The sequence below is a fragment of the Cheilinus undulatus genome, linkage group 9 (genome assembly GCF_018320785.1).
Source record: "Cheilinus undulatus linkage group 9, ASM1832078v1, whole genome shotgun sequence".
NCBI classification, from domain to species: domain Eukaryota; kingdom Metazoa; phylum Chordata; class Actinopteri; order Labriformes; family Labridae; genus Cheilinus; species Cheilinus undulatus.
In genome coordinates this window covers 43,280,254-43,307,399 of record NC_054873.1, presented here as the reverse complement: position 1 = coordinate 43,307,399, position 27,146 = coordinate 43,280,254, and the positions used below count along the sequence as shown (strand labels likewise).

The 27,146-nt window shown below is 39.8% G+C and overlaps 1 protein-coding gene across 5 annotated transcripts in view; it reads left to right on the top strand.

Annotated features, from left to right (window-relative positions):
* Nucleotides 1-27,146, top strand: part of znf423 (zinc finger protein 423) — a 258,994-nt gene that overhangs the window by 125,581 nt on the left and 106,267 nt on the right. For 4 of the 5 annotated variants that reach the window (XM_041795670.1, XM_041795671.1, XM_041795668.1 and 1 more), the window contains exon 19: nt 8,884-8,904. The exons of the other annotated variant lie outside the window; for it this stretch is intronic. In XM_041795670.1, the coding sequence (XP_041651604.1) occupies nt 8,884-8,904 (21 nt within the window). The remainder of the gene's footprint in view (nt 1-8,883; nt 8,905-27,146) is intronic. 5 annotated transcript variants of the gene reach the window in all.

Here is a 27,146-nt window from a genome sequence, read left to right as displayed (position 1 = left end):
TTGTTCTGGGGAACAAATGCTCTGCACCCCCTACCTTCTGCCCTGCGCCAGACCTGACAGGCAATCCCAGAATCACTTGTGTACTCCATCGCGTGTGTGTGTTTGTTCTCTCTTGAAGCTAAGGTAGATACAGCATGTGTGTGTGCTGACATCGCTCTGAATTGCCTGGTAATGTCTGGAGACGTTAGAGGAGAGAGTTAGAAGAGAAGTACAGGTGGAGTAACTTTTACTGCCTCCCCTGTGGACCATACACACTCACAACCACTCACACAAACAATACACACATGGAGTCGAACACTCTTTGTCTCCCACACACAATCAAAGATGGACCAACATAGGGACAAACACTCCCACACATGAAAGAACACACACTAAGTCAGGTTTCTACTGTCTTATACCTCCTGTTTCTCTCTGTCCTTCCTCTTCATTCTCCGCCACAGAACTGAAACAACTCACCTTTATTCTCTCTCTTTTCTTCCTGTGTGCCTCCAATCCTCCTTTTTCTCAACTTCCAGTCATCTTTGATCTCCCTCCTCTTCTTGCATCTCTCCTCCGTACCTCCACCCTGACAGTCCTGCTAGTTTCTCCGCCACTTTCTCCCATTGTCACCGACAATCTTCTTTTCATGAAGGATAACTCACCCTTTTCTGCCTCTGTCTCTCTCCCCCAACCCCCATACAATCAGTCAGTCTCATACTCACATGCATGCAGCCCCACACAGTGGTGGCAGTTTTGGGTTAATTAACATGGTAATTGTGTAAAAACCTTGCACAGATTAATTATGAAATCGAGGCAGATCATTTTTAAGAGCTTGCCCACTTCGTTCTGTTACTCTTCGTTCCCTGATACCCACCATCACCCCAAGACTGAAGGGATGAAATCTAGGGAGAAATATGGTATTTAGTGGGAAACTGTTCATACATATTTTATTCATGCACAGCGAGGAAAAAAAAAAGGATTTTGTGGCTGGTTTTTCAAAGCCAACAAAATCATCTCCTTTAACACTCAACTTAGACTGCAGATTTATTATCTTTGTAAGGTATATTAAACCACTAAATAACATAGTGAAATCCATTAATACTTAACCTTGTCTGATAACGGACTTTGTACTGATTTAACCTTGGTTTCAAATTATTTATATGTGAAAAAAGGCCCAAGCTTTACAAGCCACTTAGTCCACAGTTTCCCTGAGTGGGAAACTTAAAGTGACCTGACACTACAGATGTCTAAAACTACGAGCACTGACCCAGGCGAGAAACAGCACATATACCCACATAGATTTAGTAAAAAGCTACCTGTGAATTTGACACAGTGATTTATAAAAATAATAATTCTCTGACCTCCTGCAAACTAGTGCTGCACAGTTTATCACGTTGTCAGGCTCTGCTATTACATAATCACATAAAAGGCTGCAATTATTTCATATTTTACTATGGTCTTGGTGAATCCTCGATTCCGAGTGGCTCTGGAAATTCCACTGGTGTCCATTAACTTCTGATATATGGACACCATTCGAACTTCACAAGTAGTTCCGGTCAAAAAAATCATTACACTGTTCCAAATTAATGCACAGCAACCGTTAGCTGTTTTGTGTTTTCTTCGTAGATATCTACATACCAAGACCTCTTTTACTGTTTTGTACCAGCAGGGCTGATACATAGTGTTCTCTTGTTGTTCTTTTCTCCATCTTTTTAACCACAAACCCTGTGGCCATGCTATGAAAAGTGTTTTTCGTCTCTGCTTTTCTCATCAGCACACACATGCACACATTCAATCTATCCACCACTGGAAGGAGTGCTTGTGTCACTTTTGATATTCCCTTATGTATCAGTGAAACACCCTGAGGCTTCAGTTTAACTTTCAGCTTTTCTTCCTGTCTGTTTGTTATTGAAAGTGTGCAGAAGGAAGAAAATCTAAAACAACATTAAATATTGAGAGAACTGCCTCCCATTTCACCGTGACCATGTTGTGTTTTGCTGCTCCTCAGTCACAAAAACCTGTTAGCATTTTGTTAACAGTTTGACTTGTTGAGAGGAGATGAGAGGAGGCGCTTTCCTATTGGCTTATTGAGTACAGTAATATGATTGTCACATTGCTCCATGGGTAATATATGGTGCACCCCACGGCCCTGTTAATTATGCTGTCAGAAAGAGAAAGAGAGACAACATTCAGGCAGATAGAGGAAGAGAGGGTCAAAGTGAGAAGTCTGGAGAGGAATCTTTGTCACACAGAGGAGCAATCAACAAAAATGTGACGGCTCCACCTGTATATAATATACATAAACAGACAGCAGTAAGGTGATATTTAAAACAGATCATATGCAGAATCCTGGGTATCTCATATTTCATATTTTAACGTCCTTATATGGTTATTTTAAGCAGTTAAGGACCACTTATCATGCATTTTCATCATGCATCTTTACATTAAATAAAAGCTGCATGATCGCCTTATGAAAGATTTTTTCCCAAAAATCACTTTCAAGGTTTTTTGTTTTTTTTTCACTTCATATTGTGTAAATATTGGTCAGTGTGGGAGCATATTTTAAGGATTGTAGAGAGACAGCTGAAACTTGAGGCTGAAATTGTATTTACTGGAGTTTTGAAAGCACCACACACGGACACAATGAGGACCAAGCATTAAAGAGACGACCCAATCCTTCTGGTTTTTAGCCCTGGTTTCTGCTCCACTGTCATCGTATAGTCACACTCTGCATGTGTTCCTCCTAGCTCTGACTCTCTCACAGCAAACAAGTTAATTAAAACACCATGTGGTCAATGCCCTGCTCAAGACGCAGAGAGGAAGACAGTTAGAGAGAGGAACACAAGATTGTAGGGAAAAGGAAACCATGCAAAAACATTGAGGGGCAGAAGGAAATGAACAATCAAGACTTGTTCCCTCTTAATTGATTCACTTGATTGGTAGATTCTCCGGCTCTGAAGCTGTTGTAGAGTTTACCAGATGTTGCCTTGTAATGACTGTAAATGTAACTAAGAGTGTATAACTCTTTTCTAGTCGTCTTTCTACTCAAAGTGCTTTTTATATCATAGGTAACTCATTCACTCCATATTCACACCCTGTTAACTGATGCCATTCATAAAAAGCCGTACATGTTCACATGCCACTGACACAGCAGTGAAGTATCCTCCTCAGGAATACATTGATATGCAGCTGCAGGAGCTAGGGATTTAATCCTTAACCTTCCAAGTGAAAAGACAACAACCTCTCTCTACTGAGCCACAGTCGCCCCAAGAAGACTTCACCTATAGGCAAAAATAAGGAAATAAGATTAGCTTGAATACCATTAACTGTCTGCATGGGGGGGATGTATTTTGAAAAAAAATGGTACAAAAGAATCATATGGCATAGTAAGACCTGCTACCTCTTACAGCAGGGGTCATCAACTACATTTGTTCAGGGGCCAGCTTGTGTCTATGCAGACACTGTGAGGGCCAGCGCATCAAATGAACGAAATATAGGAAACATTTTTGTATAAATAATTGTACTTTTTTTTCCAAATGTATCTTATTTTTAGCCTTTAACAGTGAATTGATTGATTTTTGTAAAACTGATCAAACATTAAGCCCATGTAAAAAAAAAAAAAAAGTTTCAATCGCACTTATTTTTGGGGTTACTTAAAGCTGTAGTTAGTGATTTATTTTTAGTGTCTTATGCCCACAAAAACAACACAACCGACCCATCAGGGTCTTGTTATTTAAGCCATCTAACAGAATAACACACTTCTGCAACTTCTCCTTGCGCTGCACCCTCACTTGAGGAAAACCAGCAAGGGACGATACTCCAGCCAATGAGGAGGCTAGTCCTCACAGCCAATCAAGGCTCAGGTCACTTCCTATTGGCCACTGTTGTAGGACGCTTCCGCCTCTCAGCTCAGTGAGAAGTTGATACAATGGTGGCGTTACTGGTGGTGTTCGGTAGAATTTGTTCATGCTGAGACGAAGTGATTCGGCCACTGATTTCAGTGGAAAAGTGGAGCAAAATCACTCCACTAGAGCTTTGCCACTGTCAGTATTTGATTCAGCGGACATGCACATTTGTGAGGGGGTATGTGAGAAGAGGGGCGGAGCTACAGAGCTCAGACAGGGAGAACAGGAAGGGAGGGGGAGTAGAGTTGATTCTACACTCATCGAATGTTACATACTCAAGCTTTAAATATCTGTAGGGGTCATAAAAGAAAGAAAGACAAGATACCCTAAATACAGCAATAGCCTATATTTTTTCCTCAGCACTTTCTTCTGAATTTAATCAAGTTTCTGGGGGCTGGATGGGAAGTTTTGGGGGTCTGATGTGGCCCCTGGGCCTCCAGTTGATGGTCAGTGTCTTACAGCATACTAAATAAACAAAACACACAAGACCAGAAACCATAAATACCTGTCAGGAAAGAGCCTGATCACAGATGATAAAATGTAGTATTTCATAAGTACATCCTGATGAAAAAAGGGTGTAAAAAACAAAAAAAAATAGAGATTTACAGATAGGAAAATTCAAGGCAGATGTTGGTACTGATGTTTAAATGTTGTACATCTGATCTAGAGCTTAATATTAACAAAACTGTGTCTTTAGAAAGCAGTATGGATCTTTGTCTTTGTCAAGGTGTCCCCAGTTAATGTGGCTTTTAGCCTGTTTATCTCCTGTTTTCACCCACTCCTCACAGAGCAGACAGTCGTGATTTGCCACACTTGTGTATGTATCGGTGCAACCCTACTGAAGAAGTTGGCTCAGAGTGGTTCTTTTATAAATGCTTTAAAGTGCAGAAGTAGAGCAATTTGTTAATGGGAAGTTTATTATCATGTGCACAGAGCTAATAAGCAAACGCCAACTCATGTAGACTGATTGTTCATTAATTTTCAGGATAACCTGTCATTGATTAAAGTTTGACCTTTGCATATTTAATTCTCATTTTTTTCTAATACATTTGAATGCATAATTTGATGAAAGCTCTTATTGAGTTCCAGCCGTTTTCTCTGAATGCAAGCTTGAATGTTCCCATCAAAAGACGCTACAGACTTGCTGTTAAATTTAAAAGATCCTTAAAATACAAAGAATGCACTAAAATTCTGCCAAATGAAGCATTGTCTTGAGCAACAGGGACTAACCACTTGTGAAACTAAAATGTTCAAACTAGCTCTTAATACTGAAAAATGTTACGTGTAGTTCCCATTTAACTTGTTTGAACACACACATGAGCTAAACACAGCCTCAGTCCATCACCCACACACTGAGCAGAGAAAGAGAGAGTAAAAAGCTTGTGCCTCGGGTAAATGCTTTTCATCTGAGAATTATTTTTGTGTATTTGCATGTGAGAAAAAAATCCTACCTGCAATCACAGTATGCATTTACATGTAGATTTAAATACAGATAAAATCAAACAATGATTCATCAGCTTATACCAATATTTGTGGGTTTAATTTTTGTAATTAAAAGGAAAAAAGTGTGCATAATTTAACAAGTGACTGCTTGTTTGAGGCTGTCTGTGCACGGTGAATAATGCATGTCAGTGTGTTTACATTAATATGTTTTTGTGACGCAAAGAAAAATTCTACCTTTCCAGATTTGTTGTTTTGTTTTATGAGTGTGTGTTTGCATATTATGTGTGGGCAGGGGGCATATCCCACCTGTGTGTGTGTGTGTGTGTGCTCGGGTAATCACAGAGCTGTGTGTGTTTGGTGTTTCTAGCCCCCCCCGTGCTGCGAAGCAGGTGGAAAGAGATGGCAGAGCTCGAAGAAGTGGAAGAAGAGAAAATGTAGAAAGTATTTATTTGTGGTTCTGGCTGGGCACACCAAGTGGGGGGATCTTTATGGGAGGAGAAGATTCAGGGGGTTAGCAGAGGGAAGAGAGTTTATGTAGAAAAAAAAAGAAGGCAGGATAAGGTGGCAGGGGGGTAACACTGTAAGGGACAGCTGACAGTAGGTGTCAGGGTTAGCCAAATCAGCTGATTCTGATTCAATTGGCGACATGTTTATGTCCCTGGCCTCTGAAAACAGCAGAATAATTTTTGTGTGGCATCACCTGTGTGAGCCATATTTGTAGTTTGTACTCCTAGTTATATGTTTTGCTTTATTCCATCGTCACCATGATGGGCCCTTACCCTCAAATTTCACATACTCTGTCTGAGCAGTGATCTGCATGCGAAGCACACTCTAGAGCAGTGATCATCAACTGACAGCCCAGGGGCCATATCAGGCCACCTAAAGGTTCTCATTTCGCAGTAGCTATTATTCAGCTATTATTTCGTTGTAGCTATTATTCAACCCCTAAAATGATCCATATTGAAACAGTTTTATCAGCAATGACTTACGTTTGACCCATATTACAGACGTCCACCTGTCAGCCATCATTAGTAAATACTCATCATTAAAGTCCTAACCAAATCTGCAGTTTTTTGTGAAAACGTTCCACTTCAGGCTCTTGAAAAGTGCAATTTTCCTAAGATTTAGAAGTAAAGAATTGTCTCCTGGATATGCTTTTCTTCATTTAGGATACGGCATAATAATGTCAACAACAGTGATGGACAACATGCCAACCCCAGAAATATAAAGGCTGAAATATCTCAATCGCTTCCTTGTGTATGGGTGGTAGAGGCTGATCTCATTGTAGGAGCTTAAAAAATGCAGGAATTACAAAAACTTACACAATAATATGTTAATTTAATTCATTTGAAAGTCTGGCCCCACAGCATCTGTCAATCCAACATCTGGCCCAAAAACAAATGTTGTTTATGATCCCTGCTCTAGAGCTTTTTGCTTTGTTACATATTAATGATTATTTTTCCCTCTACTGTGAACTGCCATTAAATTCACATTTCCACCAGTGTGGACTCAATAAAGGTTTATACTATTGTATAGTATCTCATCAGTCTTTGCATGTGCCAGAGATGCCACTCTGCTGTGCTCGATATACACCTAGTCTATTTTCAGTGGAGATCACTGCCAAAATGCATCAACCTGGCATAAAGCGGATCAACCAAGTTAGGAACAATGCACAAACGATTCCAAAAGCAACTTTAAAATACAACACAGTCAATGGTAAACACAATTACTGCACATCCTTGAAAAGTCTTACATAGTCTTAAATTGTAAATGTAAAATTTAAGGCTATTTTAAGGGATTTTTTTTTTACTATTAAGAGGTCTTAAATTTTAGAAGACACATACAGACACGTCCTTATCCAATCCAATTGTTTTCTCATCAACCTTATATGATTTTAATAATCTTCCTCCACAGATTGTTGCATAAAAGTTCTCTATAATTTAGAGAATTAAGTGTTCTACATTTCCTGGGGGAGGACCCTAGATCCTTCCTTGATTATATCTGACTCACTCTGATTTAATAAACTCTGTACCGTTGTTAAACACTTGTCCATTTCTCTAAACATCTGGGCTGCCAGGTTGCCCACTTAAGAATCCATGCAGCCCACCCTTATTTTGGCAGGTCTTACCTGACAAAAAGCATTATTCTGTTCTTTTTTAGTAGTTAAACCATTTAGAATCAACTCTGCATACATGCAAAATGTGTTATAAATATCAAGATAGGACATGTTCTCTATGATTTTGTGATCTCTTGTCCTCAGCTGCTCAGAACCATGCTCCCCTGTGCATCACTTTAGAAACACTTCCAGTGGGTTAGGTTAGTCAGAGCAAACTGTGGTATTCACATAGTTCTACCGACACAGAGTATGTGCAGTTTAAGGGTTTTTTTAGTTTTGTCTTCCTTCTTCACTTCCTTCTTTTTCTCATTGAATGGACATGTGTTTTTGTTTTGTGTGTATATGATAATGTCCTTCTGGACTGTGCCACAGTGAATTTCAGCAGACTTTATTGTTTTCTTCTGAGCAACTGCACATCAGCAACGTCTTTGTTCCCTTTGTGATAATGTGAGGTCAAGACATTTATTCTGTGTGTTGTTGAACATATTAGTTTGTTTTTGTGTGTTTGTGTGCTGTGAAAGATTGAATATTTCTTGCAGTTATGCAATCGCAAAACAAACCAAAAAGGCGAACTATAAACTAAAGCTATTAGACATATTAATGTAGCTCACCAATATAGAGAAGACATGTTTATAGCTTCACTTCTGAATAGACATGCTCCATCTAAAGGTGTACAATACAAGAAAGGTTCCTCCCCCCATATCCACATGCACATATTCATTCACATGCAAACATCCCTAAATAAGGTCCTTGACAGCATGTTGTGAGTGTTTCATGCAGCCACTAATGCTTTACTAATCACCTCAGTCTGGAATTCACAGCATGAGTCCTCGCTCCTCAAACACATGTAGACACGCAGACTTCCCCTCTCTCTCTCTCTCTCACACAAACATGCTTAAAATGTGTGTCTGCACCAAAGTAGCTCTGTGTGTGTTCACACAGCATGCTCTTTCTTGTTTCTATTGGTCTTTAACCAGAGACCAATCTTTAATTAGCGCACTAACTGTAACTCTTACTTTGTTCTGCCAAGGACTCTGTTCACTGTCTATTAGCTTTGGCTTACTTTTCTCTCTTCTTTTAACTTTTCTCTTCCCTTCATTGTTTGGTTTATGCTTTTTTCCATTCACACTTCCCTTTTACAGCCACATGTTAATATCAATGCATCACCAAAGTTTGAAAAAAGGTGTCATGTCATCTCATGCTATTCAAATAAATGGAGTCTCAGTTCTGTGAGCGGCCAAAGGAAGTTGCAAAGAGAGGTGTTTTACCAGCTTCACAAACTCTAAGGAGAAATCACCTGCTAATGATGTCTCACTATTCAGTCATAAATCAACTTTTTACCTCCCCCACACGCACTTCTGTCACACTACTTATTACTAACCCTGCCCATTTTCTCCTCCGCTCTCCCCCATCCCCACCTGCCTATTGGATGGCCCGTAGAAGAGCCCACCTGTCGGCAAGGTTTGTCCCCCTTTCTGTCTCCTTAGCTCGCACTCTGAGCAAGGCAGCACTTTGCTGTCTCACTGCCTGCCCATCAGCATTTCATTCCTTTGCTTTTAAAACAAAGACTGATTAATTAAGTTTTCTGTTTCTTCTAACTTAACACAAGCTGTTAAAGAGCCACATTGCATGATGTGGGAGAAAAAACCCTGTAGCTTAAATCAGGAGAGAAATGGTTCAGAACGAGAGTGAATAATCAAAAATCCTGAGGGATGGTATTGAATTGGACACATTTTAAGAAAATCTTTGCACTTTTACCCTTCACTTAAACTCCTCATTCACCTCAGTTCTTGCTCGAGCTGCATGCTTCATCGTCCCCCCACCTCATACACACACTGAACACACAAATGCCTTGGAGGTATTGAGTGGCTACTCACCTGGATCTAAGTGCTCCCTGTGGAGTGTGGTGGCTAATGATGTGTCCTCAGCATGAGCTTTACTTACTTATTTACATCAATGCACTCTAATAGAGTTAGGTAGCCATCCCCATTCACACTCTTCACAGATCTGAAAACGAGGAGTTGGAGACATACTTTGAAACTCTGCTCTGGCACATTTCAACTGGCTAAGGGTCGGCATCAGTTCACTCTAAATATTTCCTTTTTAAAAAGCTGAAACAGAACCTTTTTTATTTTCTTTGAGGTCCCTGAATGAAGTCAGCTTCTTTTCACTTCTGCATGCTAATGTCACACTGAATAGCGAACTCTAGCTTATGAACCTGGTCGTGTGGAGTGATGCATTACATAAACACAGTTCCCTTTTTTGTTTCTTGAGGTTGCTCTTATCTGACGGCTCAGAGGAGTCAACCTGCAGTCAGCCTGTCTGTTAGCCTGCAGTCAAATCTGTGATGCGCTTGACTAGTAATGTCGGGCTGCTGTCTAAGCAGCCGTCCCAGGGGCTGTGGCTGAGCTGGTGTGCACACGTCTTTCTGTGCTTCCGAGTGTCCTACCCTCTCTTCTCCTCTACCACATACACCTAACTGTATGCATGTGTATGTGTATGTGGGAGTATGCAGGGTCTGGAGTGGTTACTTTGTGTCACTGAAGACTTAATGAGGCGAAAAAGAAGCTTTTAGAGTCATTGGAGGTGGATAATGTGGTTGAGAGTGCACTCATGTATGTATGGGAGTGTGGTGTTTGTCGGGGGCGCTCTTTGCCACTGGCTGGCTAGTTCTCTCTTGCCCACTGCACCTGCACTAATAAGCTGCTCTGCCCTTTGTGTGGTGATGTGTGTATGGGTTATTTAAAATGCCCTGAACATAGTAATACTGATTCATTGACTCATGCTCATTAAAGCCTAGGTGTTTCGAGTACAGTCAAAAGATGAATGTTATGTTAAGAGGAAAATGAAATCATACCATTACACCCAATAAATGTAGATTAGAGTGCCTGCAAATTGTTTTAAAAACCTGAAAACTACTATAAAGTATTTCTGGATTAAAGGCTATCATAAATTTCAATACACGGATACTTTTCAATGCTACATTTTTAAAAGTACAACCATCTTCAATTGAATGACCTATTGTAAAAAGTGCTGATGTACTATTAGACTGACATTACACAAAAGAAAACCTTTTGCACATATATTTAAGACGTGGAACTTAAAAAACATAACTGCACATTAAATCCCAATCGTATTCACAGTATTTTCCCATATCTTTCAGTGAAAACACTTCATCTGCTGGTCTGTTCACAATATGTGCCTCATATGAGTCACAGTGAAACATTATGATAATATCTGCCTCTCACCTGGTATCCCTGTCCACAGCCATGGAGGCACACAGCTTTATTAATGTCTGCACACCCCATGGATGAAATGGAGGGAATGAGAAAGGCCATTTATACAGGGTCAAAAACCTCTGATGCTTGATCAGTATTCATTTTGATTACATCCCTCACAGATGTTTAATTTAGACATAGAGGATTGTGTTTAAAGGAGGAAAAGGGGTATGACATGCAACCTTTAAACAAGAACATGTATTTGATAAGACAGTTAAGATATGAGCGGAATAAATCCATCAAACATTGCAAGTAATCTCCTTCACATTGTTCAGATAGTACAAATAGGTTGACACTATTTTGGTACTTTAATGTGTTGGTGCAGTTTAGATAGTGTGCAGGAGTTTAGCTGCATGATAATTTAACCAATACTGCGTGCCTTGAACATGAATTACATGATCTGTTTCTTAGATATACCAATATATGATCAAATGAATCAGTCAAGACAATGTTGTTTATATGAATTTAGTTTATATTCACCACAAGTTAATCTGTTTGAACATTTTTAGTCTTATTGGGGATTTTTAAAATTTCATTCACTTTATTCAATTTAGGAGCATTTATATTATTTGTAAAGACCAAATGTTACTGATACCTGTTTGATAACACTGTTACAAAATAGAAGTCCAACACCCAGTATTGGGTAATTTTTTGTTTATAGTTAGCAAAAATAAAGTGCTGCACAGTTCATCTTTTCATCACAATTACTCACGATTACAATCCCGATGTCAGGCTGTGCAATTACATGCTCTCATACAAAGCTGCAATTATTTACAATAAAGCCCCCAAAAGGCCCTTTAAGTTTACAGTAGTGTCAAAAATATCTTTATTTTCAAAAAAGGAAAAACTTGTATTATTGGAAAATATTAAGTTATCTTGAAAGCAGTACTGTAAAAAAAGTTTTTGTATTTTTTCTGCAGCTTAATATTTGAGTTGAGAAATGCACACTCCAACACTGTCATTATTCTCTGCATTTCACTTGCTAACCAAGCAGGTACACTGGTAATGCCATTTACATATCACATCATAATTGCTACTACACATTGCCACATTGTCCAGTATAGTTGCAGTCACACATTATTATCAAGTCCTGCAGCACTGCAAAAAAAATCCTGACTGTAAAATCCTTCTGTGCAGTCTAACGTGAGTAGAAACCCTTACTCCTTGCCAGTTTCGCCCACTTTTAAAATGTTGGCAATGTTTTTGTGCAGTTAAACCAGCTCTTTGACTTCAAAATATGACTGGAGTTATTTGATTTCCACACTTTCTTTGCACAACCATTCATTGGAATAAATTATATTTTAAAAACACACAGTATTTAAGAGTTTAAATATTTCTGAAAACATCAATAAATTGAAATGTTAAAAATGTCTCAGTAAAATTTAGACAGTTTGTGGACAGTTTGTCTGCTATTTTCATCATTTAAAACAAAGATTGCGAGGCATTGGGTGTTTGTTTTTCTGTTCTTGTAGCTGTTTATAATTCTGGTATTTCCTTTTTTAACAAAGAAAGATCTATATATTGTGAATCACCATTCACCTCAAGATACTGAGACATATTTTTTTCCCCATACCACTCAGCTCTACCTTGAAATTATGTTTTTGTTGCTGTTATTGAAACAGGTATCAGTATTCCAGTTTAAAAACTGGAGTATCAGGACTACCCTGGCTGGATCACAGCTTATCCTGTCGTGGATCAGAAGAGTCCTCTCTGAGAGTTTTTAGCACCACAGGCGACGACATGTCTTCTCAGAGGAGCGTGCTTAACTCTCAACACATTGATAGCTGGTGTTTCTTAAAAGTCTGAAGTAGCTAAGCTGTTCACAAATCCTGCACTCACCAAGCAGCACCTCCCTTCAAACACTTGACTCACACTGTCACTACTAATACTGAACAAATATTACAGGTGTTTGGACGTTACTGTTAAGCAAGAAAAAAGGACTGATTTAAGTGCATGTTTATGTTACTGCTAATGCTACTATCTTTGGGGAAGTTTCACAGTTGTAGTGTATTAAAGGATGAATGTTATAAAAAATGTCAATAGGCATATTTATATAAGTTAACAGAGTTGATACAGCAATCACAATCTGACTGTGTGAATCACTGAGCTGGATGCTGGTCTGCACTGTGATGGTATGAACATAGGAACAGATGACAACACACAACCCCCTCCTCCTCCTGCCTTCCCATCCCTCCCTCCATCCATCCTTCCCTACATCCCTTCCTCCCTCCCTCCCTCGCCACCTGGAGCCAGCGAGCCGTGACACCAGAGGGAGGGAGGGAGTGATGATGAAGGGACGAGGGACTGGGAGGAGGAGGAGGAGAGAGAGGACCACAGAGGGCTGAGATGAAGGAGAGAAGAAGGAAGGGGAGTGAGATTAAAAGATGGGGCATATGTAGAAAAATATTAATAGAACAAGATGCCATCCTAAAAGTTTTTAGGAATAGTTCTACTTTAAAGTAAAAACAGGAGTGAATCATTAAGTGCCCATTCTTATGTAACTCCTTTGTAATGAGTAATTAAATTGATAATTGTCACGTAGAGTGAACTTTAATTCTCTATTGATGATATGCTTATTTGAGTCTCACAACTAGACTCAAATTAGAGTAGTCAAGAAGCCTAACAAGGAAGTAGAAGTAAAACCAGGAACCTTCTTGCTGTGAGGAACTCATGCACCACCATGCAGCGCTCAAATTACATAATAAACACAAAAACCGGTGTATGTCATATGTGGTACAGTTGTCGACTCGTTTATGATAGCTCATGTTGTGAATGCTTTATGACTTTGCTGCTTGATAGGCAGTCCTTAATACACAAAACAATCTGGGAGATCTCAGTATCTGATGTACAGTATGTGTGCAGAGATTTGTATCAATCCATCCATTTTCCTCTGCTTGTACGAGACCGGGTCACAGTGGCTGCAGGCTAAGGAAGTCAACTCTTCTATCCGGCAATATTTTCCAGCTCTTCCTGGGGGATCCTGAGGTGTTCCTAGGCCAAAGAGGATATATAATCCCTCCAATGAGTTCTGGGTGTGCCCCTAGGTCCAGTCAGACATGCCCAGAAAACCTCCACAGGGAGGCATCCTGGCTTACCCAAAGTTCTTGACCATAGGTGGTGATGTTCCTGGGGGTGTAATTTCCCATCTGATTAAACTTAAAGTATAACTGCATATAGCCAAGGAGTCTGAAGTCCAGTAAATACATTCTAGAAATAGAGCTAAACCACACTGTTCTTACAAGTTGCCATAAATGCTGTAACAGTTAGGGGTTGTTTATATTGGACTGAAGAGCATTTTGGCAGTAGGGCAACCATCATTAAGAACCCCTACAGTGGCTTCTAGTGGTGGGCAGCTGCATTACAGTGTAACAAACCAGGCTTGTTGGCCTGAAATGCTAAAAAGTGTTAAATATTTTTTTAACTGACTTGTAATTCTGGTGCTGATGGGGGGTTTGAATGAAGGTTGACCAGTGAATTTAAAAGCTTTGCCTTCTGGCTCTGCTCCCTCTTCACCACAACAGTTCAGTGCAAGATCTGCAATACTGCAGATGCTGCATCAATCCACCTATCAGTCTCAAACTCCATTCTGCCCTCACTCTTGGACAAGACTCTGAAATACTTGAAATCCTTCACTTAGGGCAAAGACTAGATTGCCACATGGAGGAAGTAATCCACCTTTTTCTGGCAAAGAACTATGGCTTAAGACTTGGAGGTGCTGACCCTCATCCTGGCTGCAAACTGAGATTTGTATGCCTTGAGTTTTTTGTAGTTTTGATGTCAGGTTTGTCTACAAGGTATACCAAGATGTCTGTCTGTTTAGCTGGGTGGTTGATCGAAACATCAGCCGATTGCTGAGGGTTAGCTTGTAAGACAACTTTTGCTTCTGCTGACAAACAGAAGAATAACTGGAGGAAGCATCCAGATGGTCTGTAACTTCCTGATGTGAAACTTTTGATTTGGCCTTTGCCCGCTAACACATCATCACTGTGTGCAAACATGAAAATAGTCCATTGCAGTTGTTTTATTTATTTAAGCATCAGGAAATTGAAACAGTTTATCCTTTTTCAGCTTTACTCTGAATCATATTTTCACTGGAAACGCTCCAGTCTAAACTATTTCTGCATCCCTGAAATGGCAACGTGTTGCCAGGAAATTATTTTAAAAAATGATTTATGGATAAAAATTCTCACTGAACAGTAATTTCTTTAACTCTGAGTGAAAAATACTTATCCTGTGACAGATTTTCAACACCCTGTTTCAATTATATCTCTGACTTCCTCTTCCACTGTTAAAAAGAGAATGTTTGCTATTTGTTTAGTCACCATAACCTGCCTTTGTCTGCTTTATTGACTGTGAATGGATACATAGACAGAACTGTCAGTGTCTTTCTGTTTTAGTGTGTGCGTGTTTGTGTTTTGGAAGCTAGGAGCACAGCGGTCCCCTGGAGAGCTCATTTTGTCGTCTTCTCGCTTGATTTACCTTCTTCTTCTTCTGCTGTTTATTACCAGTCATTACAAGCTGTTTGGAAACCTAATAGGACACACTGACAAATAGACTGGGAGAGATCCAACCAGGATAGGCCTCGGAAAACAAAATAACTCTGTGTGTGCGTTTGGTTTGTGTTTGTGTGAGTGACAAAGAGAGGGAGTGAGTGCTTGTGTGTCAGGTTTCGTGTTTGCCTGTGAGAATATTTGTAAATGCAACATCAGCTGTTGTAACTCATGTATAGAAGTTGTCTGTGTTTTCCGAGTGATGTCTTTGTTAGCTCTCCCTGTGTACATTTGTCTGTTTGGGAGGATAGAGGGCTACATACCATAGCTGTACCTTCATCCTCCCCCCTCTGTTCTCGTTCTCTTCCTCAACCCGTCCAGGTGTAGCTGCACCAGCTGCTAAAGACAACAGGACAATTACACACACACTTGCACACACACACACACACACAGTAACATACACACAGACTCCCTCTCTATCTCTGCTGGCTAATTGTCACAAGACAAACAAGGCGCTTTGCCTTTATGCGCTTCATAAACAGGGGCCAAGCAACAATTAACTCCCTGCTTAATTCACTAACTATTCTGAATTCATTTTCTCCTGTGACAGGCACATCTGTCACAGCTGGTAGCGAGTGTGTGTGTGTTTGTGTGGGAGCCAGAGTTTGGATCTGTACAGTAATGTAATTATTATATGGCTCTAAGCACAGTACATTCAGCTGATTTCAATCTATTTCTGAATGAATGGTAAAAGCCTCAGTGGCACATCTGTGTGAATGAAAAGCAACAGAAGCATAGTTTCAGTTTAAGCTGAAAGTACTATGATTGAGCATGAATGTTGCAGATATTACAGCAGTCATTCATTTGTAAAATTAGAGTATTTCCTAAGGGCTGCACAGTGGCTCACTGGTTAGCATTGTTGCCTCACAGCAAGAAGGTTCATAGTTTGAGTCCCGGCCTGGACCCTCTGTGTGGAGTTTGCATGTTCACCCCGTGGATGCATGGGTTTTCTCCGGGCTTTGGCTTCCTTTCACAGCCCACAGTTATGCTCATTAGGCTGATTGATGATGCTAAATTGCCCGTAGGTGTGAGTGTGACTGCTTGTTTGTCTCTGTGTAACTGACGGTAACAAGTCCAGGGTGTATCCCCTTCTCGCCCATTGGTAGCTGGGATTGGCTCCAACATCACACAAGCCTGAACAGGAGAAACATTATTGAACAATTGATGGATGGATGACTATTTGATGCGACTTTTTCCTAAATTTAAAACCATATATTTTTAATAGAAACCATATTTTTCCATTATTATTATTATTATTATTATTATTATTATTATTATTATTTTGAGATGTTGTAGCGTATCTCAAAGCTGTTTGCTAACCACCAATGAGAACTAAAGAAGAAGAAAATGTGCATTTGTTGACACAACTGAGGGGCTAAGAAACATTGCATCTCTTAATTTGTGCTGCACAGTTTGGTAATAATGTGAGATTGCAATTATACCGGACAATATTGTTGTTTGTGATTGCATTTACAATATAATACACAAGTGGCATCATGAGTCTACTTGCCTGTTTATCAAGGGAGAGTCAGAGAATAAACATAGTTTTGAAGTTTTTATTTATCAGCTCAAAATATTCAAATATCAAATGATATAAAAAAGTACAAAAAAATACTTTTTTTTACACTAGTACTTTATACTACATAAAAAAAGGTTTTCCTTTAAAAAAAATAAAGGTACTAATAGAACTTAAAAGTAGAACTATTCCTACTATTAGTGGCATTATTATAAACTTAATGACCTGTAAGTGGCATTGTTGTAAATCTTTCAAGTACTACTTAATACAGAAATAACTTACTTATGCAATTATGTAATAGAACAGCCTGACATTACAATTACGATAAGATTAATAGGGCTTCAGTACTCTTGATAACAGAAATGATCTATTTTACTGATTTTTTAAAACTCATTTGAACAGTCTAGCATTTTATTTAATTTAGAATTATAATGGGAAATAGATAGTTTTTGTTAAATAGTGTGAAGCAATGCAGGATCTTTTTTCCCATTAATGGCAATTTCCATTATGTTGGCATCAAGCTAAGAAATGTAGATGTATTGTACATATATAAAGAGAGAAAAGGCAAGAAGAAGGCAAGAATATTTACTCAACCTTAAGTTAACACTGTTAAAAGAATACTAACAGAATGAGTCACAACAGCAGAATTTTAAACCTTAATACATCTGTTTATCTACACACTTATCCCATTTGGGGTCACTGGGGCTTGGAGCCTATCCCAACTGTCATCGGGCAAGAGGCAGGGTACATCCTGAACTGGTCACCAGTCAACTGCAGAGCTGACATATAGAGAGAAACAACCATGTGCACTCACACTCAGACCTACGGCCAATTTAGAGTCACCGATTGATTGAAAGAGCATATTTATGGTGGTGGGAGGAAGCTGGGGTAACCTGTAAAGAACCTACGCATGAAGAACGTGCAGACTCCATTCAGAAAGCCCCTGTCTGGGAGGTGAACCAGGAACCTTCTTGCCCCTGCACCACCATGCGCTACAATACCAGTAAAAAAATCTTTACCTTGCTTCTTTACTAAACCAACAAAATTAAAGTAAAAATCCTTTTGTATTTGTTGATTTTTTTGCATTATTATCAAAAATCACAGGCAAACTTCTGCACACTTTCTAAACATTACAAAAATATTAGCCCAATGCTTTGTGCATTGAGACAGTGCAACCCCCTCTGCTCTTTCAGTGTGTAAAAGACTTAAATGTAACTTTTAAGTCAAAAGGATTCCAAATTTTTCAGCATTATCTGGCCTGTTTAGATCAGTGTAGCTCTTGCTTAATCAGATTATATCACTCTAAAACCTTTAATATATAAATTTGACAACCGTATGATGCACTGTTGTTGTAGGGAAAAGGGGAATGTTGAACACTTTGTATTAAAATAATAGTTCACATAAGGATAACAGGGTGTATTTATATGTAAAGAGAAATCACAGAGGTGTGGTTAAAGATGTGTTTTTATCACACTTATGCATATCACTGCTGCTTTTTATCCACTGATCCCTCTACAGGACAAAATATACATTTTGATAAATCTGATCTGTTCATAGCATCGTCTGTTAGTCGACAGAAGTAATTTCAAATATGGAATTAACATTTAATTCTTTGATTCTGCACAATGTTACTCAGATACTGACTGCAAATTTCTTTTACACCTTACAATATGCCATTTATTTGATACCAATGTTAAAAGATATTCTTAAAAATTGGAGAATAAGATTTGGTATATCTGGGGAAAGAGGAATAAAAAATACCCAAAGACGGAAGAAAAAGAAGGACAGACATCACCAGGATAAAAAAAGTGAGAAACTAAGATATCAAGTAAACAAGATGTTGACAGAAATAGTGGTGATTACGGATCAATTGAGTAGATTTGTACTGATGGCAAACAGCAGGAGAGGAAACAGACTGATGCAGAGATAGAATCTGCAGAGGACATGGAGGGAAGAGGCGAGGGAGAAAGAGACAACTGAATGCAGATCAATAGATAAAAAAAAAAGAACGAGCTGGGGTGTGGATGGGTGGATAAAGATGAAAACGCGAGAAACGGAAGGAGTGTGTGTCAGAGGCGAGAGACACAGAGAGGACGGGAGTGATTTCTGCCAGATTCTGGCTCATGCTCAGTCCTCTTGCTGAGCAGCTGGACTTCATTAGTGGCTGGTGTTAATTACTGGGACTGTTCACACACGCACATTTACACACACACACTTGCAGATAAGTGCTCGCACACACGCACACGAACACACGCACGAAATACCCGCACTCTCACACAGCCTGTGATTCAGGGTCACCTTGCTAGCCTTGTTTGAACCAGCAGAGAGAGGGGGAGATGGTGCCAGACAGACAGAAAAACTCCAACTCACTCAAACACATACGTGTCAGCCCACTGTGGGAGTTTTCTCTGTTATTAATGGTATTTTGAGCAGCTGCATAGAGAGCAGCTGCTAGATGGACAAGTGATACTGTGGTTGACTCCACACTAGTAGAGAAGTAGGCAGACTATACAGTCATTAGCTTTGGTGTAATTAAGTTACAGGTCCAGAGAAACAGGGGAGAGTCTGAATTTTGAAGATAATTATGGAGGAGATGATGAAGTTCAAGGTATTTGCCCTTAAACATGTCTTAATAACAAGATAGGATTTTCATTTTCAATAATTTTATCATAATTATTTTGATTTTTTAAAGAAGGTCCTGGAAACAAAACAAGTCAGTAGTGAATGTAAAGTCTTAATAGCAAATAACTAATAAACTAAATATTTAAATACTAGGTTAAGGGCCATATCTATTTTTTTGTTTATTGTTCCTTCAGATTTTGTGCTGTATCCTATTTATTTTTGCATGCAGACAATGTTCTCAGTCTGTATTCATCATAAGTAAAATACATCACTCTGTCACAAACATTTTTCTATTAAAACAGACGATTTAATTTTGGTGGAAATACCTCAAAATCCAAATTTTTTATCTGTTTTTGTTTTTTTATGTTCACACTAGCTGTTCTCCTCTCATCCATCCGTCATGTCTGAGAGCAGCTTAATGTCACTTTCTTCAAGTTGTAGCTTTGAACTGTGATGCATGATGGTAAGTAAAGCTGGGCTAATGGCCATCAGTTATTTAGTACCTGTCACAATGCCTTGTGGGATATAAAGAGTGCACTGTGTAGTGCACCATAAAGTGATTTTGGACACAGCCATGTGTCTGCACCCTCTTCCTTAGATTATCATTATATTCCCAGTATTAATCATTATATCCCAAAGACCATTAAAAACGGGAAGCGTCTCAACAATCCTGAATGTAATGAAGTGAGACAAACAAAGTATCATGTTGAAATGTACGATCACCCGAGAGACTCTTGCTGGAGTTCATGAACTCACTAGTTGTTTCTTTAGTTCATTGCTAATCTCTGTATTGTTGCTTTTTTAAGCTCTCCTCCTTAACGTTTGTGAGTCAACTTCTGCTGACGTCATCCACCAGCTGATTCCCCGCTGTTCATGTAGACCAAACAGATTCCATCAAAGCAGAGCAGCTGAAACACAGCTGAGACAGGAGTCAGACAGAAGAGAAGCAGAGGTGATTGAAACAATGCATAAACATGGTGCTTTCTCTCACAACCTAGGGCAGCAAACAACTGAATAAATAATAAGAAATACTAATGTTTGACATCACAGTTTAGTCAAGTGCAGCTTATACTGATGCTAATTTTTTTTATTCCTTTTTTGCCTTCTTTTCAACAATTTTCTCATGTTTGACCACAACAACAGATCTGAATTTGACTAATAAGTTCCTCATGCCGCATTATTTTCTGATGGGCTGGGTCTGTCAAAAGGGCTGATATTGAAACTGATGCAACAGAATAGCTACCTGTAACTACCAGTTACACTACCAATAATGCCAACAGACAGACTTTGATGAAGGTTTTGGGCTCTTGAACAATACAGGCTGTTGCGGATCAACTTTAAACAGCTAGTGCAAAGTGCACTTACACTTTGGTACAAACCCTGAGGAGCAATTTGCTTCACAGCAAGCAGTACCATGCAAACTGTTCCTAAAAACCATAGGAATAAAGGTATAATATAAAATATATGTTATACCTTTATTTCTAGGGAAGAGGACACTGGATAGAGTCGGAAACGGGGATGAGAGAGCAGGGAATAACATGCAGTGAAAGAGCCACAGGCTGGTTTGAACCCAGGCCGCCCAAGTACATGGTGCATGACCTAACCACGAGGCCGTGGTTAGGCCGATCTGTGCCGTAACTGGGCTTCATAAGAGTTTTGAGTTTGGATAAATTAGTCAGATCACTCAGAGTGGTGCCTGCAGTTATGCCACACGTTTCGAGTAAGCCCAGCAGCCTGTTCCTGATTTTTTTAAATTAAGTTAACCATTTAACAGATTCAGATCCCAGTGCTTGATAACCCTCTCTATTCACCTGATCTAGAACTGTGTGACTTTCCTAAGATCAAGTCTGTGCTCAAAGAAGCACTTTTAGAGTCTGTGTTAGTAGTTGAGAAAAGAAGGACAGAGGTTCTGAGACTGTCAGGAGAAGACCTACTGCGCTGCTTTGATCGGTGAGAGACCTGAATGTCATGGTGTGTTGATGCAGAAGGGGAGGAGAAAATTTTTTATGAAGTTGAATTACAGCATTAGTCTCATTTTCTCACAGCTTATACCTCATATCTAATGAGTAAACTTTGCCACTGTAAGTAAAACTGACCGTGTTTTCTGCAGCTGTTGTAACATTAACAACCACAGATCCATTTGACCGAATGTCACCAGGTCTCATTAAACTGAAACACCAGTGTAGTTTTGGAAAGCACTACATCTTTCAGCTCCAAGCCTCCCTGCTGCAGACGTTGTTGGCCTAGGCTAATAAAAGTATAATAATTATTGTAACAAACTAGTCATTCTGCTGACGAGCAAAGGCGCTGAGGTTAAATCATTTAGCAGCCTAAACGAGGACGACCTTAGAGAGGTTCTGCCCTATGTGCTGAAAGTGTTTCAAACGTTAACCGAGAGTTTCTCTGATCAACAAAGTGATTTTGGTTTCCTGGACTCTGCCTCACTGTCATCTGGCTAGGAGTACACATATCATGTACTTGGCATACATGCTGTATATTTGGGCCTGTTGCCAGTGGCGGTTCATTACTGATCAAGTGATTTTTGTCAGAGGAGGTTTTACAAATGTGAGTTAATTAAAAGAGCAGCTGGGGTGAGAGGAGGGGAGATGGCAGGACTTAGAATGTAAGCAAACACTTTTTTGGCCAAAAATCCTAAAAAACATTGGTGTGTTGTTTTAGCAGTCTTTGTTAGTCTAGAATTAAAATCATTATTTGTCATCATGGTGGCAGCAGTGTTCAGTATTAGCTGTTGATTCAGTGGTAAACCAATGACTACAGTTACAGGAACGAAAGGTTTTACAGACTGGCAACAGCACAGCATGAGGTGGGATGCAAAGCCACTCCGGGAAAGGTTGAAGGGTTTTCTTTGGCTCTTAATTACACGGCAGCAGACAGGAGAAAGCAGGAGTGAGAGCGAGGAGGAGAGAAAGATTGAAACAACGGTATACACTGTCGCTCTTATCTTTCGTCTCTAAACAGATGTCGACCAGGCTGTTCTCTTTATTGCAGTACAAAGGCCTTCTGACAAAAACACACACTCACAGCCATGTGCACGGATCATCCCGGGCAAATCAATGCATTCTAGTTGCAGTAATTTCCCAAGGTGCTTTGTCTTGCCCCCCTTGGGCGAGCAAGGTGACAAAGCCAGCCACAGAAGAGAGAATCTCTTACTTTCTGCCCTCCTTTTTTAGCTCCTGTGTGCTTTCTGTCTTTACCTTCTTTTATTGTTGCTTTTTAGCTTATTTGCTTTTGTCTTTAGTCTGTGTACAGTTACAACATGAATCCACCGTTCTGCTATGCTGATGATTGGCATGAATATATTAAATGTTTATTTTAGCTTAGGAGATATAAATAATCCAGAAGATCCTCTTTTTTTATGCACAATGTGTCAGTGTAACAAGCAGAGCTAACTCCTGACAATGTAAATAAAAACCACCTGTAGATGTGTGTTAGCATGTTATTTCAGATGTTTTTGCTTGAGACTGCATTGCTTTTCTTTCATCGTCATCACTGACTGGTTTGACTTGTATTTTTCTCTCTTTGCAGTTTTATATCACAGTATTACCAAATTAAATGGACAATGGATGTATTTGCATATGTTTCATTTGTTTCCTGCAGAGTTTTGTTAAGCTGTTGCTGAAAAAAACTGCTTCTCCTGATGTTATGGTCACAATCAAGGCACACAAATGAGTTCAGACTGGGTTTGTGTTTGCTGCCACCCCAGCTCGTGCCATGGCTTTATACCAGGCACATGTTTGCTAGGTGTTTGTTGTATTTCCCTGCTTTAACAGCTCCTTGATTAGTTGTATAGCTGAACTTAAAATAAAAATCCAAAACAGAAGTATTCTGAAGAAATGAGGTTAGTTTCTCTCCAGAAATGCTCAAATTGGCTCTTACTTTGAAAAGCATGAACAGGAAGTGTAATTGTGCTGGTGTTTGTCTTCCCTGTGACGTATTCTACCCATGTTGATAAAGGTATCCTCTAAAATAAGGTTAACCGAGATGCACACAGCTCATGGAAAACTAGAGGCAAGCCTTTTATTCTCTAGATCAGGTTTTTAAAGTGTCTGAGAGTGAGCCTCCCCTAAAAGAAAGTAATCTTTTCTGTGGACCTCCACACATGTGAAAAATTAAATTGCACAAATTTGAACAACTATATGTACAAACATTTATGTCTCATCTTTTAACATTTTTATTTTAACATTTTTATTTTTGATATTTTGGCCTGTATACTTCCTGATTACTATGCTCTACCCTCTAATTTGGTGGGATCTATGAATTTGCAGTTGATGCTGGATTGCATTGCTGCAAATCATCCTCCACCTTCAGCCTTGCTCGTACACACTTTGATCATCAGTGCCTAAAACCTGCACTTGCAGAGGCTGTCATAGTGTTTTCTTCAGTGACCGAAATCACACAGCCTTATATTGGCATTAGCTTGCACATCTTTGCAAATTAAACACTAGCTGTAGAGCATCATCAAGACCGATAGAGGAAAATCCTAACTTTAATAGTGAACTATAGTATAGTCTTTAGTAATAAATCCATCCAGTTAACCCCATGCACAATAGATGTTAGCAAAGCAAATCACCTTTTTTCCCAGGTTAATGGTTCTACGCCTGCCCTGAAGTTCCGTGGCGCCCCCTAGGGGGGGCCTGCCTCACACTTTGAAAGCCGCTGCTCTAGATCATTAGCCCAAAACAAATTCTTAAAATTGAATGAAATATCGCTCACTTTAGAGCATAAAGCTTGTGCTAGGCTGTATTAATCTTCACCGTTTCAGCCATGCTACCACGCTATTTCTGTAAACAAACATTTTTACAAGAGTGTATGTTTTTTTCGTGATAAACATATTTGCAGTCAAAATGATGACTTACGAAGCCTGAATGGATTGCATCAGCAAATAGCTGCACCCATAACGTTTCAACGATGAAAATGGGAGCCAGGAACCCCTGAAATCTGATTGGTCACCCTAATGACTGAGCATATCTTAACCTACGTTAGACTGATTTTAATAGATCAAAAATCTTCAAGGTGAGGCATTTGTAAGTGGCCCCTCCATCCTTATATATTTCTGTATGTGGTCTCGTATGTAAAAAGTTTGGACAGCCCTGCTCTAGAGTTTCTACACATGAGACTCGCTGGTGCACACAATGTGAAAACTCTGACTTGTTAAGATGCACACTGAAATAGAAATTTAGCTGCTCAGATGTGGCTGTATTGCATCCAGTGTGAAACAGTCGTGACAGCAAGAATGTGCAGTAGAAAAAGATTTTGCTTTGCCTGCAAGGTAAGATAAAAAGGAAAATAAATTGATGTTAGACAGAATTTGTAGCTGATAGATTTTCCAGATGTGGGTATGAGTTTTTGTGAGCCCTTTTGTAATTTAGAGGTGCTGTTTGCCTGAACCAGTTACTCAGATGTGTCTGGTTTTTTTAAGTGTGCCTGATTTGGAGGGAACGGCATCTTTCCCTCATTAATGCTGAGAGTTTAAAATGAAAGTGAAATAAACTGAATCTCAGATCTTAAAATCTTGAAAAGTTGAACTGTGTTGATTGCTTTTCTGGAATTCAGCTAACTTTATTAAGCTCATGCTTTTTTATTAATCCTTGTTACCGTGTATTTCTCCTGGAGTTTCCTGGAGCAAAGGAATGAATTCTGCCCACTTGCTTCTTTGAAGAAATCATCAATGATCATAACACCAAAAGTCAGATATTTTGGCTGTAAAAAAATCTGAAACCATGAGATTTTCTGTCTGACTCCACCGAAAAGGTTCTTTTTAATTAGATATCAGATATATTGTACATAACACAATAATTAACCTCCAAGCTTAGATGGTTTGATTGCCAGTAGTCAAGCAATGGGGCTAGAAATGTCCTGCACAGCATTAGACAAGTCTCCTGCAGAGCTCCATCACATAGCTCGTGCTCTGTTTAAAGGCGCAGTAATCTGGTTGTACACTGCAGGTTTGTAGATTGGACACAAAGTGAGGCTGTGAACGCCACGTGGGCTTCCCACCCACCACATAATGATAATTACAATCATTATGCTAATATTGTATTGTCTTCTAATGTGCTTTCAGTTAGGGCGGAATAAGTAATTTGAAACTTTTTTCCTCCTTCTCTTTCTGTGACCCTTCACTTTCTCCACCTTTACCTGCTCTCTACTGACCCACCTACCAGCCTCCACCTCTTTATCTCTCATTCTGTCTCCCTTCATGCTTCTATCTCTCCTGGATGAGAGACGCTCATTTGTGTTGGAGCCAACCTGCTAATGGTGGATGGCATGAAACAAAACTGGCCATGCCAAATATACACACTCACACACTCTCGTAAACACTCGCAGTATTTGTAGATACTAACATGGACATCCATCTGGAAATACTGAGACATTATCCCAGGTAAAGGCACACACATGGACACACATCAATGCATAGATACACAACACATTCACACTAATGTATTCACATAGCACTCTGGATGCTCCCTGCTGCATTGCTCCTGGTGCTGGGCTCCCTCTCTGCTCTGCGCCGCGCCTCCTCCTCCTCCTCCTCTTCGTCCTCCACCCCCACCACCTCCTTCTCTTTCTCCCAGTACATCTGGCACGCTCAGCTGCCGAGGAGCGCCATAATTATCCCGCCGGAGACGCACACACGCTCGCATACGCATACACACACTGTGTGACGAAAGCTCACACACACTTGTCTTCGGCGATCCGCGCCGCTCCCTGCTGCTCTTCGTCACTACCGGGGCTTCATTAGAGTGTGTGGAGAGTGTTTGCATGTGAGTGTGAGTGTGTGAGTGTTGATGCATGGTGCTTTTGGATGCTATCCAGATGTTTTTTCTTTATAGTTGAGGAGTCGGGCGTGTCCTAGATGCAACTGCCCTGTATGCTCAGTGTTTGGAGTTTGAATAGCGTCTGTCTGACACACAGTCATGTCTTTTTTTACCTCAGTTTTCCGCTGTTTACACCCGTGTCCAGTCTGATTTACCCATCATGCAGGAAATGGCATGTAGGTGGCACAGAGTGTCACTTTGAGTAACTCCAGGATAGAAGAAGGACCTTGTGGTTTTTCAGATGAAAACATGGAGGCTTGGCTTTGCACATTAAAGAGTAACTAAACCCCAGAGGTTTGGCTGAGGTGCTTCTACTCTGGAATTTTAAAAAAGGCCTCATGGATAGGACTAAGAGGAGGGATGAGACATATCAACTCTCTCACAGTCTGTGCTGCTTTTGTATATTTCATTTTTAGCCATAGTGTTATTGCCATTCAAGGTAGATACAAGCTACCTGAGAGTAAAATGATATATACTCCTTTAGAAGACACAAGATCTTATGTTATAATCCTCAGTCCAAGAAAAACGTGATTTAAATACAATAGTGGGGAAAAGAACCACATTCCTAGAGTCAGAGCAATGTCTCTTATTGGTGGTACCAATCAGAGACCACTGATACCATTGATTTGAGAAATTGGATGTCATTTTCTACCCTCCAGATTGACTGCATCCCCATTTGGGTGAAAACAAGCCCTGTGGCTAAATGGCGGTACATCAGAACTGTTGTGGCAATATGATTAAATACCTTTGTCCTCAGGGGTACAGGACAGGAGTTAAGTGGTCAAATGTGGGAGCAGTATTGAGGTCCTACTGACTTCAACCTTCAGATTCCACACACTCAGTTTGTGCAGCAGTTCACACTCTTTCTTCGTTCTCTCTAGTCAGTCTTGCATTTCCACAT